The sequence below is a fragment of the Chelonia mydas genome, chromosome 2, assembly GCF_015237465.2.
Source record: "Chelonia mydas isolate rCheMyd1 chromosome 2, rCheMyd1.pri.v2, whole genome shotgun sequence".
Taxonomy (NCBI): domain Eukaryota; kingdom Metazoa; phylum Chordata; order Testudines; family Cheloniidae; genus Chelonia; species Chelonia mydas.
In genome coordinates, this window is record NC_057850.1 from 120,041,256 (window position 1) to 120,059,483 (window position 18,228).

Consider the following 18,228-nt stretch of genomic DNA (forward strand, 5'->3'; position numbering starts at 1 on the left):
GATTTAGGAGAAGGGCCCCAGGCTGAGGTGAGGCAGCTTTGCAAGGCAGATAGAGATGACCTGAGGCAGTGCTGAGGTAGGTGACGGCACTGAGATGGGCTGAAGCCGCAGAGAGGGGCAGCCTACCTGAGGGCCTCTGGTGCGAGTCTCTCTACTCAGTGCTCAGAGCTGAAATCAAATCAGCTGGATGAGGTGAGAGAGCCCCTGAACAGGCCAGCCTGCATTTCATTTAGGAGCCAGAGACAGACCTCCCAGAATCCTTGGACTCCACCAGCCTGGACAACACACTGTGAGTGGGGGAGCTGGGAAGGAGGAAAGTGGCTAGAAGACATTAGCCCTTCGCAAATGTAAGAGGAGGATTGAGATTGGGAGTATTGCCAAGACACCGAATGGATGCTGTTAATTTGTTAACTGCTGGCTTTCCCACATTTATTCTGTTGGCACTCCCCTACCATAACATTCTGTTGTTAGCCCCTGGCCTTGGTGCTTGTGAGTGGGGCAGTTTGGCCTATTAAAGATGATGATATATGGGTGATATAGAGAGATACAGTTTCCCAGGGTTTTGGGTGGAGGCTTGAGCCTGTGTTGCCTAATTTTTCAGAAGGAACCCCTAGAAAATTGAACCTGGTCCTTATTTCTGCTGACAACCCCAGCCAGGAGGGTTACCCTGGCATGGCAATTCCTGTGGTCCAACAGACTGGTTTACGTGGAAAAGAACCCAGCAAGACTGAAGAAACGAAGGAAATCAGTAAAAGTACACACTCTACAGTTAAGGCTGCTACAGGGACTGCATGACTTAGGGCATTGGAAATGGGATAGGGAGCCTTTCACCTAGACGTCCAGTGCTTTTACTACAAGTTAATGCTATTTTGACCAAGCAGCATTGGTTGTGAACTATATAATCAATCTTTTGGGTGGAGCTTCCGAAACTCTAGTAGGTCATCTAGTCCACAGCTACCTGTAGTGTGGTTCCTTTCGATATTCTCTTTATCTTTAAACCATCTCTGATTAATAATCATTTATATGCCATGAATATAAAATGCCTGGCATCAAATTTGGCTTTAAATAGTCTAGTGTAGGTGATTCAGACTCTCCCCTAGCAACTTGCCCACTGTGCTAACTGCATTTAGTGTTACATGTTTTCTTTTGGGTTCAGTCTAATTTTATATTTTCCTGTTCCAGTTTAGGCCCATGGAGCCTTGCTCTGTCATCATTAATTTAATAAAAAGAAAAGGAGTACTTGTGACACCTTAGAGACTAACCAATTTATTTGAGCATAAGCTACAGCTCACTTCTCCTTTTCTTTTTGCGAATACAGACTAACACGGCTGTTACTCTGAAACCTGTCATTAATTTAATGACGTCCTGTAATATCCTGTCACCAAACACACAGGGAACACTTTTTTTGGGATGGGGGAAGGTGGAGAGAGGACTACAAGCAACTGCTAACGGTTTGAACCATGCATTTACGATTTGCAAACCACTAGGTAACATGGCTGTTAAAGACAAGACTGCGATGGAAGTACCATGGCGTGGCTGCTACATGGCAGGCAAACAGGTGGGGCATTGTCAGACTTATGGAGCTATGGTAAATGTAGGCACCATTTCACCACACCTAACTTTGAAAAGCAAGAATTCTGCTTATTCATCAAATATCCTCCTTGGCATAGTCTACCATTGGGGCTTCTGTGAAGCCCCAACGTGCTTTAAAGCTGCTCTCCCCAGGCAGAACCCCCCAGCAAAAGCAGCCATGTAAACACCACCTGCCTTTCCCTCTGGGAATTTCCCTGATAGGTGCAATAGACCTGCAGTGCCAGGTGCCAGTGGGCAAATCAAGTAGTATATAGCTGTAAAAGCAAAGAAAGAAACCACAGCTCTACTGGAACATGGAAACCAGCTAGAGATTGTTAGTATTGCAGAATGTGACTATCTCTGGAGATAGGCAGCCCATTGTAAGCCCATCACACCAGTGTTGTGTGCTCTGCACTGCTTGCGTGCTCCCTCGTGGGTGTAGTTCAAAGTCTTGGTTATGAACCATAAACCTCTCAAAAGCCTGTGAACTGTTCACCTGCATAAAAGCCTTTCTTTCTTGATGGCTGGGTTTCTTCTACCATCAGTTCCTGCGGTTAATTCTGCAGCAATAATGAGGCTCCCTTGGTTGCCTACCAGAGCCTGAATATGGAAAGCTGCAGGGGAGCTGGAACAATTTTTATAGTGGAGGTGCTGAAAGCCATTGAACCACACTGTAAGCCTTGTATATAATGGAAAACACTTCAAGCCAGAGGGTGCTGCAGCACCCCCTGCACCCCTAGTTCCAGCACCTATGGAAAGCTGTTTAAGGACCTAATCCAAAGCCCATTAAAACCTTTTCCATTAACTTCAGTGTTCTTTGGATCAGACACTGACGTATAATGTAGGAACTGACATTTGAGTGTTCTAGCAGCAAGGAGAGAACAATGTAAGAATGGACTTTTTTTTTTTGATCATTTGTTCGCTTTCCTCGATGCTGGTAACTAATATTCCCAAGATACTCCATGAACACGTGCAAAAACATGACACCCCACGCTAGATACTTAGTGCCATATTGGTGTAGGTTTGCCTTGACAAGTAGCAGTTTTATTGTTGTATATCATTTGGTCTTTTTTTCACTTCTCTGACCGTTCTTTTGCTTTATTTACTCTGCTCTTGTTGCTTCCATTTTCCCCCTCTCTGCCAGCCCTTTCACTCCAAATCTTCTCTTTTGCTCACTCTCTTTCCTGGCTTGCCTTCTCCAAAAATCACTCTGTGCTCCCCCAATCAATTGTCTTCTCCTCCAGATTAATGAACTCTCACACACCCCCGCCCCCGCCAAACCACTGTGGGCAGATTGTGATGCCCTCAGTCATAATGAGAGTTTGCCCCTGATCCCCAGTAGGAGTAAGGGCTAGATTTTACTACCCTATGTGTGCCCCCCTCTCCAATAGTCTCTCCTCTTTCTTTGGATGAGTTCCTCTTCCACTGCACATGGTCCTCTTCTGGCAGCTGCCTGCACTCCCAGTGAGAAATTGGTCTGAGGCCTACTGGAGCCCCCTCACACCTGTCCATAAATGTACCATATAAAGAGTGTTCTGTAAATATCAAGGAGCCTGAGTGAGGGCAAATGTAGAACTGGGACTGCAGAACCGTTCGCACTCCACCAAGTACAGCAGAGTTTAATTTTCATGACTGTGATGTTCAAGAATAGGAGGAACTATGAGCAGGGCTTCATAGACCTATTTTTAGGGAAAAACATTTTTATTTTTATTCTCCATATAAACAAACAAAAAATACACTTAAAGGTCTAACAGGGTTTGAATTCTAGAGCCAATACATAAATTATAAAATGGGTTAAACCCTGAGTTCTTGCTTCTATAATTAAAACATTATAAGCCTGATTCTCCATGCTGTTAAAATGATTTTATGGTATTATTACTTCACTGATTTATAAGAGACTTACAGTGCTATAAAACTGCCGTGATAGGAAAACTGGTGTATGGCCTTGGTTTATACTGTAGCCACTTTTACAGAATATATTTCTTTGCTCCTAGGGGGGGTCTTCCCCCCCGCCCCCGTCCCCTTTTGACAGTGAAGGGTGCAAGCCAGATGTAGAACTGAACTATTAGCATATTGTATCTATTAAAACTCATAATTTTGTCACAACTGATGAGCAAACATCTGAGAAACCCTAAAGCACTTTTATTTGCTGTTTACATAGGAGTGTAGGCATCTGAGATGACTAGTTCGTTGCTGGAGAGCTTATAATCTAAAATTAAAGAGACAGGGGTGCGTGTGTGGGTGTGGGTGTGCGTGTGAGTAAAATGAAGATAGGGCAGTGGGGGGGGGAAGAAAGATGCGAAATAACACAATCATGTTACTTTTAGGTCTGGCACGTGTTTCAGCACACTCTTGTGTGCACAGCCTCTTTATATATAAAGAACCTGTAGATGCAATTTGAGATCTGTATTTCATCACAAGATTCCTGTAAAACATGCACTGAGTTGTTCGTTCACTTCTGCATGTGATTTTTGTGTACTACCTTTAGGGCACACAAATGAGAGAATCCCCATGCACCAAATTCTATTTGCACAGGAAATTGAGCACAAATGGGTTCCATGAGTAGATTTCATCCATGAGTGAACCAATGAGTGCATAAGTGTTGTGTATGCAACAAGAGAAGCTGCATTTAAAACATGGCCTTAAATGCTTCATAAAGTGAGGAATGACTCTCTCCTAAATGAGCTGTTTGACAAGGGTTCCACTATTTAGAAGTGAACATTTTATGGGCTTGACCCTGCAGCTTGAAAGTTCAGTTCCATTGTACAGCTCTGACTAACTACTTTTTGCCTGCTCTTCAAAAGCACTAACTGGTGTACGTAAAGCATCCAATAAATTGTCATCAGACTTTCCCTTCAGTATAACTTTTATTAAAAGAGGTGCTAAGGTACTGTACTGTATGCAGTACATCATATTTATTACCAAAATTATTAACAAATATACAAAACTTTTACATGTAATTTTCTTACATCCATTTATTCTTCTATAATACTGCATTTGTTCAAGTAGGTTATCTACAGTATGTAAACATCCCTTGGATTGACCTCACACAGATTAGGAAAGCCCCTCTAACCCATGTATTTTATCAAATTTGTTTTTATTTGGCTTTCATTGCTAGCATCTAACCATCACATTTGGCACATGGAAGAGACATCTACAGTGCAAAAGAGGCAGATTTTCTGGTTTTGTTCTGAGCAGTTCCGCAGTGCCAAAATTTTAAAGAGCTGAGAGGGAAAATAAATTTATGCTAATTTGACAAAGGACAGATTAGTATTTATCCTCAGTGATTCATGATCAGCAATTAAACTAGAGCACAAATCCGAAGATCTTTCCAAGCCCTCTCCTCTGAGTAACATGGGAAAAGCCAGGCTTGTTTTTCAAGGGTTAAGAGGACTCTTAGCAACAAAGGAAGAAGGCTGATTTTATCATGAATACTCCAGAAGATTCCAGTTTTCTGTTTTGTTGCCTAGCAATGGGGGGAAATAACCAAACTGGGGATCCTCTTTGACTGACAATTTCCCTGTGAGCGGAAGATTACTATTGGACCCTAAGGATCTTCATATCCAGATGCAAAGAACTCCATAAGCTGCCATGTAAAAAAACCGAGACTAGTAATATCATTATATTCCAGGACCGAAGCTTTCAAATGTAGCTCTAAAAATCAGGAAATACTTTCCTCTTTGTTCTTCATTGTTTAAAAATGTAACTTAATTTAACTGAGTAAAGCTGACACACTGAGAGAGCTTTGTTTGCACCCCTCTCTCCCATTCTCATTTAAGCACCATACTGCGATTTTAGGAGGTCTCACCCTATGTCCACACAAGCTTCTGATGAGAATGGATCTAGATTAGGATGTTTGTGTTGTGCAGAAAACACTCTGCTCCTCACTCATTACCACAGAGCCCCATTGCCCTCTTTGACGCCATACATCTCGGCAAGCTTTTTAAAGCGAGGTCCCCAGTCTGTCAGGTAGTCATAGCTCTGGTCTGAGTCCGTAGTGACAGACTGTAATGAACTGAGTGACTCTGCCACTGAGCCGTTCCCTTCAAACATGTATGTTTGGAGGGAGTCAAAAGGAGGAGCCCAGAGGTCCATGTCGGCTTCATACAGCTTGGCCAGCACATAGTTGTGAACGTTGTTGTCCGTTATGCACGTCTGAGGTACGTAGCGGGAGAGGCTCTCTATTTCTGGCAGCATCTCCTGCCTGCTTTTCACCACTACCTGGGCCTCCCGGGGATTCCACATAGCAGCAATGTCAAAGGCCTCTGTGTCTTCCTCCCCGCCCCCTTCATCATCGTACCGGACGATATTCTCATGGATGTTCTCTTCTTCATCGATGATGTAAGGCTGCTTCCCGTGCCGCCTCATGGATAAAATGAGCAGCACGAGCACTACAAGGGGCAACCGAAACATACGGGCATCAGAAAAATTAGCTCTCTGGCTTCTGCTCTCCTTAATCACTGAGACAAGGAACAAATGTGCATTTGTAACAGAAGGCATGGCTGAAAGATGCAGTGAGAATGCAAATACCAATGCCCAGTCCAGCCATTGTACTTGGTGTTTACAAACGCTGACAGAATCAGTATGACAATTTTATAACGATAGTAACTAAAATACCTCATTTAATGATTTCCTCTAGATAGGAGCCCAAATCAGTAGTGCACAGAAGTCAAATACTTCTGGGATGGAGTTAAGAAAACTAATTTTAAATTTTTGGTCTGAATGTGGCTCCTTTTTCCTATAAGAGGCCAAACCAAATCTCAGGATTTAAACAATCCAGAACTTTGGAGTGGGGAGAGGGTTTGCTGTAAAATTGGACCCATACCCAAATGTTGTGGTTTGAGCCCATCTAATCTGCTCCCTTTCTCTCATAAATCCCATTGATTTTTTTTTTTAATGACACTTAGGCTATGTCTATACTATCACTTTAGTTGGTATAACTTACGTTGCTAAGGGGTGCGGGGGGAAAAAACACTTGATTGAGCAACATACATGACACTGACAAGCACCGGTGTGGTCAGCTCTATGTCAATGTGGGAGCTTCTCCCACCGACATAGCCACTGCTGCTCCTTGGGGATGGTTTAATTATGTTAACGGGAGAGCTCACTCCCATCCGCATAGAGTGGCTACACAAGAAATCTTACAGTGGCACAGCTGTAAGCTCTCTAGTGTAGACATGGCCTTAGGCTCCTGTTTGCCTAAGTCACTGTTGAAAATAGGACTTCGGTACTTTTGAAAATGTTAGCCTGTGCCTCTATCCCATTGCTTCTCAGAATGAACTTCTGAAACTTTAGGGAATATGTGGAGATCAAGGGCAGGAGCAATTTGACCCAGATTCCTGTTGATCCCAATATCTGGGGCAGAGTACAGGGGAAATGGGTAGGGAAACAGACCAGATCTGAGGATAAATGAGAGCACAAGAGAGCTATTAAGCACTGTAGCTCCCCCTGGAGATGAGATACTAACCTTAGATACTATGATGATGGGACCATCTAAGCAGTGATGAGCTGCCAAAATCTTAACAACGGGTTCCCTCCTCACCCCACGAGGGGTCATTGCCCACGCCCCGCCCCCTGGGACCCCTGCCCCATCCACCCCCCTCCCCTGTCCCCTGACTGCCTCCAGAACTGGGCAGGAGGGTCTCGTGGGCCACCGTAGTGGGTGCCCACTCCACCCCTAAGAGCCAGAGGCACCTGCCGGGGGGCGAGGTGGGGAGTCCTGGTGGTGCTTACCTGGGGCAGCTCCCAGGAAGCATCCGGCAGGTCCCGCTAGTTCCTAGGGGCGGGGGAGCATAGCTAGGGGGCAAGTAGGGGGAGCGGTCGCTCCCCCTACTGATCACATCTAAAGTGGTGCCTTAGGCACTGACTCCCTGGGTGCTCCGGGGCTGGCGCACCCCTGGGGGAAAATTGGTCGGTGTAGAGCACCCACCGGCAGCTCCCTGCCCCGCGCCCGGCCCCAGCTCACCTCACCTCCGCCTCCTCCCCTGAACCCATTGCCCTGCTCTGCTTCTCCGCGCCCCGCCCCCACCGGCTTCCCGTGAATCAGCTGGGGAGGGCAGAGAAGCAGACCGCGGCTTCCCGCTCAGGCCGAGGGTGGCGGAGGTGAGCTGGGGCGGGGAGCGGTTCCCCTGCGTGCACCCCCACCCCTCCCCGGGTTACCTGCTGTGGCGCGGGCGGCCCTCCTCGTGCCCCCCCGCCCCAGCTCACCTCGGCCTCCCTGGGCCTGAGCCGGAAGCCGCGGCCTGCTTCTCAGCCTGCCCCGGCTTCCCGCGCAAACAGCTGATTCGCGGGAAGCCGGGCAGGGGGGAGAAGCAGAGTAGGGAGGAGGCGGAGTGGAGGTGAGGTGAGCTGGGGGTGGGGCGGGGAGCTGCTGGTGGGTGCTCTGCACCCACCAAATTTTCCCCTTGGGTGCTTCAGAACTGGAGTACCGTGGAGTTGGCGCCTAAAGCGCCGCTTTTGACCAGTTAAATTTAGAAGCCCTTTTAGAACCGGTTGTCCCTCGTGGAACAACCGGTTCTAAAAGGGCTTCTAAATTTAACAACCGGTTCTAGCGAACCGGTGCGAACTGGCTCCAGCTCACCACTGCATCTAAGTAAGTAGATAGATCTGATTAAAACACAGAATGGGAGCAGAGGTGCTAAACATCTGGAAGATTCAGAGCCAAATACTGAAATTTACAAGTTTTCAATTTTTTTCTGATTTGTGTGTGGGTGAGAGAAACTTTGACCATTTGACCTCCCTTGCCCTGTTGCCCTTCTTTGTCTCATAAAATCTTGGGGGAAATGCTGAGGTCAATAAAGAAAAAGCTTTATATATATTATACACACACTTCTATTTTATACACAACATAAAATCAACCTTTGTGAGGCTAACAGTCTGCCAAGTATCATGACCAGAATAGGTGAGTTAATCCCCTCATTAGGAAAGGGAACACAAGTTTTACCTAACAAGACAAAGATGCAGGCTAGGATTGCAATGAGTGCTCCTCTGCTCAGGCTGACAGGGAGTATATAGGCCTCTGCATTGCAAGACATCACCACACCATCGTCATCACAGCTGCACACGTGCACGGTCAGAGTGCCAGTACTGCTCAACATGGGGCGCCCGTTATCGGCGATCAGGATGGGGAGATAAAAGGTGTTCTGCTCGTGCTGTCGGAAGCCAGATCTCCTGGTTAAAATCCAGGCAGTGTTGTCTAGGGTAGGAAATCAAGAAAGATATATAAGAATTTATGATGCAAACATTTTCAGCTGGAAATGGAGGTTTAACCCCCTCCCCCCTCCAGCATTAGACACACATCTGGGATATCCTTTCCCTGTTTTCTTTGCTTTTCACCAGTTTGTCACTAATCAGCATTTTGCCTCAGTCTCCCATCCTCACTCCAACATGTTTTCAGGCTAAAACATATAGAGCTGTAAGGCGTACACCTTATGAGACTCTCTTACCCTTTGTGACACTAAGTGCCTAGAGCAAACTCTCAGCCTTCAGATCTTGCTAAAATATCTTTCAGAAAGCAAGATAGAAATGAACAGTTGAGGGTAACTTCTTGTCCCTGTTTGTTCCTGCTCAGCAGCTTTTCTAGGCCTTGTTGTTTGTGCTTCCAGTGCAAATGCTGTGGAAACCTCTTTGTGTAACCCTTGTGGACATGTGATGGTCTCTTATTTTTGATGTGTAGCTTGTTTTTTCTACATCTGAAAGACCTCTAAAATCAGCTGGCTCAATCATTCTGGGCTATATAAGCTGGGGGCACCAGGGGGATAAAAGAAGCCAAAATAAGTCTCATTCAGGGTCTCTTTGGGTTGGGCTGGGTTGCGAGGGGAGGGGAGGATGGCATGCTTTTTCAGCACTCTCCCTCCGCCCCTCCCCCCCCAAAATAAGGGCAGTTTAATCAAAATTAAAATGTTTTGCAGGAACGTCCATTTTGACAAAACTTTAGATGGGAAAAGATTGAAGTGTTTTGTTTTGACAATATCAAACATTTCATTTTGATTCATTTCATTTAGATTATATTAATTTATATAGTATGGTATTTATATATTAATGTCATGTATAATAAAAAAGTCAAAACTAAATGAATGAAAACAAAGTTGAAACAAAATATTGCAACACTATATTGAAATGAAACATTTTGGTCTCAATTCAAACTTTTTTGGAATTATTTCACAGGAAATTGAAATTTCACTCTTCTAATTTAGAACACCCCTTGCCAAAATGTTGCACTTTCCTGCAGAACAGAATTTCCAGTTCTCAACCAGCTCTTCTCAAAACACGAAAGGCCCCTGTCCACACTACAAACTTCAGAGTCAGGACTTCCGAATTACCGTGGGTGCAGCTGGCCAGAAGGGTTGGGGTTCAGGCAGCTGTTCACAGTTCGATCCTCATGAAAACGTGCAGGGATTTTCTGGGGAAGTCAGTGCTGATCTCGTCAGCGCTCAATCAGTGAAGAGAGTTCTTTGCCATCTCTAGGTTTGTCTACACAGAGTGGGCGTGGGGGTAGAGGATTAATTTGACATGCATTATGTAATTTGCAAGACATGAGCTGCACTAATGGCACACACACAGGCTGGTGGTGCCTCTTTCGATTCATATCATTGTGCACACACAGTGGTGGCTTGGTGAACAACAAGCATGTTGCATTCTCTGAGGGTATCCCATGGTCCTTTGCTTTGCTGCTCAGCAGTGTGCATTCTGGGATTTTTCTCTCTGTGAATTGTATACCAGATGTATACCAGAAGCCAGGGCATTTCAATTTAAAAAAAAAAAAATCCCGTTTTTCCATTCTCTCTTCCCCATGCTTCCTTTTCTGGGCAGACTAGCATTGATTTTTGAATTGCTGTCAGCCAGCATGGACTCAGCAACGCTGGCAACTGTGAGCACGCAGAGGCTGCTTGGACTCTATTTCAGCACTCAAAGCTGGATGACTTTGGGTTTGGACTTCACTTGCCACATCAGCTTCAGAGGCTGAGGAAGAAGAGGAGGACGGCGAGCAACTGACATGGGAGAAGCAGTTGCTGAAGTAGCTTCACAGCCTACAGTGCCATTTCTGGGCTCGGGAAGCCAGCAGGGATTGGTGGGAAAGGATCCGTCTGCAGAGCTGGGGCAATCCGCCATGGCGAGAGAATTTCAGGGTAGTGTAGGCAACCTTTTTTGAGATCTGTACAGAACTGGCCCTGGAGCGGCAGCATACCAACACACGGTGCCCCATACCTGCGGAGAAGTAGGCTGCCATTGCCATCTGGAAGCTGGTCACCCCAGAATGCTACTGGAACACCGCCAACCAATTTGGCCTGGGGAGATGAGCTGTGGGGGCCATTGTTTATATGTGGTGCCATGGAAGAGGTACTGTTGCACCAGGTTATAAAGCTTGGTAATGTTCAGCATATTACTGATGGGTTTGCACTCCTGGGATTCCCAAACTGCTGCCATCAGTTGCTCCAATACAATGTACCTATTATTTGGCTCCTCCCATCCCTTCCCCTCCATGCCCGCAGCTCAGCATTTATACACAGAAAGGGGTATTTCTCCATGGTGCTACAAAGGCTGTTGACCACCGTGGCAGGTTTACAGACTTAAATGCAGGGTGGTCTGGAAGAGTCCACAATGGTTGGATTTTGGGAACTCAGCTCTGTTTATCTTAATGGATCAAGAACAGTTTGCCTAGAGGATGATTATGGACATGAATGGTGTGCAGATTGCTCTGGTTATCCTAGGAGACCTGGCTTGTCCCCTGCTTCCCTGGGTAACAGCCATTCACAGTTGGTTTGGATAGAAGGAAGGAATTGTTTAACTGCAGTCTTAATAGTTGCAGAATGACAGTGGGTGTGCATTTTGCCGTTTGAAAGGAAGGTGGTGCTGTTTGTGGAATATGTTGGAAGCTGGAAGGAAAAAAATAAGTGCCTTAAAATTATTGCTCCGTGACATTTTGAACAACATTTGTCAGATAAGGGAAAAGCCTTCCACCCAGGATTAAGGCTGTGTCTTGAGAAGCCAGCAAGGAATCCAATACAAAATAGAAACAGCCAGGGCAATGCTGTCATAGATACCTCTTGATCTTACTTTGAGTCTCAGCCTGAAAATGTGCAGCTGTTACCTAGTTGAGGGTGTGTGTGTGTGGGACGTGGGGGGCGGATTGTGAGCAGTGCAGTATTAGTGAAGTGAAGGGCAATGTTGTGGCAATCATTTTATTTTGTCTGTGCTTGGTTCTTCTGTAAAACACTCTGAACTATTTACAGTCTATGGATTTTCTATATAAAATGCATTGACAACTCTTTTTTTATAAATTATTTTAATGAGTTTTATTATTAAACACTGTATTATATAGCAAACAGAAAGAGGCCTTATTTAGAACTAAACAAAAATTCAAAGTGACATTGTGCAGTGGAGGGCAGAACACAACCAGGGGAGGGAGGGCTCAATTCACAGGTGAACATATGCCTCGCCTCTTCCTCTTCTGGTGTTGAGTGGCAAGGATCAAAGTTATTAAGGGTGGTAGATGAGGGCTCCCAGGTGAAACTGTTCTTGCTGTCCTGAGCTTGGGTCTGTGAAGGAATGGCCTTTGTGGAGTTGGGGGTACTCTGTTGGGTGTACAGTAGTACACGCTGTTGCTAGTGTTCCCAGTACCCTATATTGTCCGGGGCTGCATAACATGGCTGGGTCCTGGTTAACAGAAGCTGCAGCAGACCCTTCCGGCTCTCTGTAGCCTCCAGGAGATGCCTTCATATCTCCATGTCTATTTCAACAGCATCTTTTGCCATTGCAATGCTGTCCCTGGCCACTGTGACACTGTCTTTGTTCACCCCAATGGTCTCTCTGAGGAGCTCAGTTTCTTTTTCCTTCTCTTTGCCCAAGTACAGCCTCCATCTCTCCACTATTTTCATTTGTCATTGGGCCTCTGCAATGAGGCCCGCAAACATTTCATGCTGCGTTTTAAGTCTGTCAGGTTAGCCAGCATCTCAGCTATTGATAAAGGCCTTGTCATGGAGGGTCTGACCACTGCAAGTGCTGCGGCTGTGGGAGGAAGGAACAGATAGAAGTGGTTATTGTTCATATTCCAGAGAGACTACAATAGCATTGTTTTTAATATACATGTGACGTTATTGACATAAACTGTGACTGTATAGATCATTGTTGCAAACAGGGTCCTATGGTTGCACCAGGTCTTGTACAGAGGAGGCCAAGTGGGGTGAGTCTGGAAAGGTTGTAGTTTGCTGGTTATGATTATACAGTCTGTATGTGTGTATCATTTTTTGTATCTGAAGTTATGAATATTGGCTATTTACTTGTATCTCAATGTGTTTGACTCTAAGTAACCTCAGTGAAGCATTTGGTCAGCTTCTTGAGAAAGTCTCAGTAAGTGCCCAATAAAGAAACACTTAACTGACAATGGACTTTAGGAGACACCAATCCACATCTGAGCTTTGCTGGGGATGTTCAAACTAACATGTAAACAATGGCGTCGGCCTGCAAAATGCTGGATCATTCATAGACATGTGACTTTCCCAGGTGGCTACAAACTCCATCTTGTTGCTATGACTTTGCACAGAAGAACAAAGGGGTTTCCATTCACAAGAGAGAAAATATAAAAGGCCCTGGAAGCCTTTCCGTTTTGTCTTCAGCTGACTTAAAAGATAGCCTCTCCACCCCAGAGATGCCTGAAAGAAACTGAAACAAAGAACAGTAACTACGGGGGGTGTGAGTGATTGCTGGACCCAGACTAGGAAGGAGTCTAGTCTGTGAAAGAAGCTTATTGGAACATCTCTGAGGGTGAAGTTTACCTGCATTTAATTTCCTACTGTATTAGGCTTAGACTCGTGTGTTTTTGTTTTATTTTGCTTGGTAATTTACTTTGTTCTGTCTGTAATTACTTGGAACCACTTAAATTCTACTTTTTATACTTAATAAAATCACCGTTACTTATTATTGAACGCAGAGTTAGTGACTAATACCTGGGAGAGCAAACAGCTGTCCATATCTCTCTATCAGTGTTACAGAAGGAGGACAATTTATGAGTTTACGCTGTATAAGCTTTATACAGAGTAAAATGGATTTATTTGGTGTTTGGATCCCATTGGGAGCTAGGTGTCTGGGTGCTAGAAACAGGAGCACTTCTTAAGCTGTTTTCAGTTAACTCTTCAGCTTTACGGGGACGTGGTTCAGACCTGGGTCTGTGTTTGCAGCAGGCTAGCATGTCTGGCTCAACAAGACAGGGTACTGAAGTCCCAAGCTGGCAGGAAAAATGGGCTCAGGGGTAGTCTCAGCACATCAGGTGGCAGTCCCAAGGGGGTTTCTGTGACCCAACCCATCACAATGCACTTGGTGACTTTCTTTCCTTGAGATTCTTCCTAGTCTTGGGGGAACTTCAGAGATGGTAAGTAGTGTGAATGAGAACTCTACAGGGATTTTTGTCTGTGTGATATTTGCTGCTTGGAGTTTGCCGTTGCCCCTCAGAGGCTAGGGAAGGGTTGGGAATTTTGCATTTTTGCTTATACAGTGTGGTAGGGGTGAGTGGGGGGCCTGTGTGGGAGAACTGGAATCCCCTCTACATCACTTTTAGGCTGTCCTGATTCTCAGTGATGTTACATAGAGGTGGGTGACTAAAAAGCAGAGAATGGCCTTATTGAAAAAAGCAAAGGGCAGACCAGTGAGATACGTGGTGAAGTTATTCACCAAGACGGCTCTTCCCCTAAAATGCTGCAGGAATGGAAGGGGGATGGCTGCATAGCCATCCTCCATAATGCCCAGACCAAAATCAGGTAATTTCTTTGGCTTAGATTCTGCTTTATCTTCCTTGCAGAGGTGGTGAAAGTGCAGAGAAAACTAGGGTTCTGCCGTGGTTGTCTGAAGCATTCACTGTTACAGAGCATCAATGCCTCTGCAAGGAGCTGTAGTTTTCGTACCTGTACAGGCATGCGGTGTCCATGTCTACTTCATGTAAACTGAATAGTAACCAAACTTCCTGTAACCACTGCATTGATAAACTGTTTAATTTTGCACAAATGAATGTTTTCATTACTTAAATAAGCTTGAGGAGGTATGGGGGGTGCAGGTGGAGGCTGTGCCAGGCTGCTGGCTGCCATTTTGAGAGGGCAAATGGGGTTGGGGGGGTTTGCCAGACAGGACAGATGTGGGGAGAGGAAAGAAAAATAGGTGGATGGACATGTGTCCTCCATGGTGTGGGCTTGAAAATGGTCAGGGCTTTAGCATGAGACAGATGCAGGCTGCTTGGCCAGAGCAGCCACCATTTTGAAAACTGTATGGAGGGGCCAAAAACGCAATGTGGACTGGGTTGGGGCTGGAGACTCGGAAAGGCTCCTAGCATGCATCAAACTAAAGTGGCTTTGGCCATGGGGCAGCCAAACTGAAGCTAGCATAGCACAATAACAATAATAATTTAATTATAAAGATAGATACTTACATGACAAGCTTCCCTTGAGAGGGTCTGCCTTATCAGTCCGAGCCTGGATTTCTGGCTGGGAATTGGGCTTGGTTGCTGCACATCAGGAACTAGGCTCACTTTCTACCTGGCCAACATCATGGTTCTGAATCCTGAAGAAATCTTAGCATTCTGGGGAGAGGTCTTCACTGGCTTCCTCATGTTCATCCTCCAGTGAGTCTTGCAGGTTGTCCTTGGGGTGGGGACAGAGCAGGGTCCATACCCTTCCTGGTTTGGATGGTAGGGTAACTGATCAAAATTCTGTCCAGGTCTTCAAAAGATGGACAGGTCACATTGCCACTACTGGACCTTTTCCCAGCATCCCCGTTGTGAATGTAAGTCCTCCTGGGCTGTTTGCTCTTTACCCTGCAGTGTTTGGTGTGCTGGTTGAGGCCCGGCCTGGTTATGTGCTTAGCAGTGCCCACAGAAAGAGCTTTCTTTTGGTGGGTGGCCACAGGAGCTTCCTGATGCTTCTCCCCAGGTGGTGATGAGTTTCAGGGTCTCAGCATAGCTCCAAGCAGCTGCTCTAGGTATGTTTTAGGGCTTCTGGAGTAATACTGATGCATTCAAATCCAGGAGAAAATGGACAAAATCTGGCCCTGTGCCAGTTTTTAAACAGGGAAAGGGGCATCTGGTCAGCTTGACACCAGAGCAGTGGAAGGCACAGCGGTAAATAGACAAGTCATTAATGGTTGCCTGCAAAGCAGTGTGGGATAGCAGCTGGAGGACTGCCAAAGAAGTGCACAACAGCTTTGCATGAGCACAAAAAATAGAACAAACTCTATTTGAGTCAAATTTCTTTCACTTTGAAAGAAGCTTCCAGAGTTAATATGATGTACAGGAGAGACTTCTTCCTACCATAGGCTGAAAGCATTATTTTCCAATCCTGTATTGGCTCCATTGTCAATGCTAGGTCTCCTATACGCAGTGCAGAGAAGTAGCTCTGTACCACTGGGCAAGACGTGGTGAGCTGCTTCTGCACTAAATATTTCACTGCGAATGTTTATATAGTTGTGGCTACCTCTTAAAGCTAGAATAAAGGACACTTTTAGGCCTGATCCTGTGTGCAAGGATTGCAAGATCAGGTTCAGTTCCAAATGTTTTTCACTTTGAATGATCCCATTTGAACCATCCAGCTAACATGCTTATCTCCTTGTTCTTGGACAATGGTTTTTCACTGTCTTCCCTTGTTACTCCGTGTTTCCTTTTTTGAGTGTTCTACTCTGGCTTCTCCCTTTCTGCTCCGTGCATCCTAGATGGCTTCTCACCTCTGTGCTGTGCATCTCCCCTGTAACTCTTACAGCTTGTTTACGAGCAGCAAGTGAACAAGTGTAAAGAGCTTTGAGAAAAAGAGAGGAGACACTGGAATAATAGGAGCATTCACATTCTGTGCTTGGAAGAAAACATGTAGGGTGCAAAAGAGTGAAATTATTTTGCTCTCGATTTCTCCTAGTTCCAGTTCTAATCCTACCTTTAAGCCTCGCCTTTTGAACCAAGTCCCACTCTTGAAATTTTAGATGCCTACAGCATGACCACAAGATCTGAATTTGCACAATACTGACACTTTTCCTCGAAGAAAAGCGCCAATCACTGGGAAATATTTATATAGATGCAAATGTTGTATAACCTTCAAGTGTATAAAATGTCATTTTATTGCTGCCTTTAAGGGGCAGATGTCACTTGGCATTATTGATAATGGCAGGTTCACAGCGCACTGTGAGTCAAAGCCTCTCACATCCAACTCAGGCTATAGAAATAAGTGTCACTAACGGATGGCGTCCACTCTGATTACCTTGATTGTCCCTCAGAGTGAAGTTGGGGTTGTTAGCTGCCTCAGGAGCCAAGCTGTAGTAGAAGTGCTGACCCCCTTGTGGGTCATCCTGGTCAATTGCACTCACTGTCTGAATCAGCTGTGGGATGCAAGAACAAAACAGAGTGGTAGCAGCCCTGCTACGGAGACACCGCTTAAAGAATTACACTCCAACAGTGAAAGCCAATTCAGTGTTTGAACAAGACCATCTTGTGAGGGACAACTCATGACCTGAGACACTGAAAGCCTTCTAGACTTCATTTTATTTCATTACAATCATAAAAATCCCAGTAAAACTAGGGATGGGCCAATTGGTTCATTTAAAATAACAGACAAGCCACTCCTCAGTTCCCAGCTTAAATCAAACCTTTTTTGAAGCCTCTGAAATGCTCAGAAGCACATGATCAGAAGTCACAAGAAAGTCCATTGTAAATAGACTTCCAACCTCATTTTCTACTACCAAGTAGATAACTTTCAGACACTTATCCACACTGAACCCTAGATGAGTATTTTGAACACAATTTTAAATAGTAAGGAATGTTTCACAAGGAAACATGTTCTTTGCTTAAAAGATGGAAAAAAAGGCAGTTCTGTAGCATTATATATGTAAATTTTCCATGCCTGATTTCCATGTGATGAATGCTCCCTTCCAGGGGTGTGCACAAGGGGGAAGGCAAGCAGGGGCATGCCCTCCCCCCAATAATTGGCAGGGGCACAGAACGTGCCCCTCCAAAAATGGTCAAATTTAAATTCCTGCCCCTGCTCCATTCGCTGGTTTCTACTAACTTTCACACAATAAGCTAAACCTACTGTAAGTTACGGAATATAAACTTCCCTCCCCATTCTATATATTCTGTCACCAAGGATGTGCACTAGAAAAAGCATTTGGATTTCAGAAGAACTAGTGCTGGTGATAGTGTAGTTGACCCACAGTTCAAAATATCTTGGGTGAAATTCTAACTCCAATTAAGTCAGTGGGAGTTTTGCCATTGACTTTAAATGGTGAAATCTAAGCTCCCTTAATTTTTTTTAATTAATTAGGTTTTTCCTATGGAGTCAACAATAAGAAAACAAACAAGCATTGCCTTAAGCAATGAATATAATAGGCTGTTTGGAAAGAAACTAAAATAGAAGCTGATTCAGAGCCAATTTCTGCCACCCTTACTCCATATGTAGCCTGTTGATTTCAATGGGGAGTAACAGAATACGCTCCTGGCTCAGCCTGAGCATGTAATAGAATCAGAGACAAACCTGTTGCTTAGTTTTAATATAAAGAATAAACTTCTACTTGAATTCATAGCATTGAAGTTTGTTTTCTAAGTGATTAACCGGGAAATGATCGATCTGGGCAGTCTTAAATAGCACTTTGAAACTGATTCCAGGAATGTTTCAGAGTGGTGCAAAGCAATTTAGT

General features: G+C 45.0%; 1 protein-coding gene across 4 annotated transcripts in view; it reads right to left on the reverse strand.

Moving 5' to 3' along the window:
- Positions 1-3,245: 3,245 nt before the first annotated feature.
- CDH20 (cadherin 20) overlaps positions 3,246-18,228 on the reverse strand; it is a 158,844-nt gene continuing 143,861 nt past the window's right edge. Inside the window, exons 10-12 of one of the 4 annotated variants that reach the window (XM_007066713.4) lie at positions 16,797-16,914; positions 8,516-8,767; positions 3,246-5,963 (exon numbers count right to left, since the gene is read on the reverse strand). In XM_007066713.4, coding sequence (XP_007066775.2) covers positions 5,464-5,963; positions 8,516-8,767; positions 16,797-16,914 — 870 coding nt within the window. In that variant the 3' untranslated portion in view covers positions 3,246-5,463. Of the gene's footprint in view, positions 5,964-8,515; positions 8,768-9,677; positions 12,580-14,986; positions 16,915-18,228 lie in introns of those variants that run through there. The other 3 variants (XM_043540216.1, XR_006288741.1, XM_043540218.1) reach the window with 3 other exon arrangements.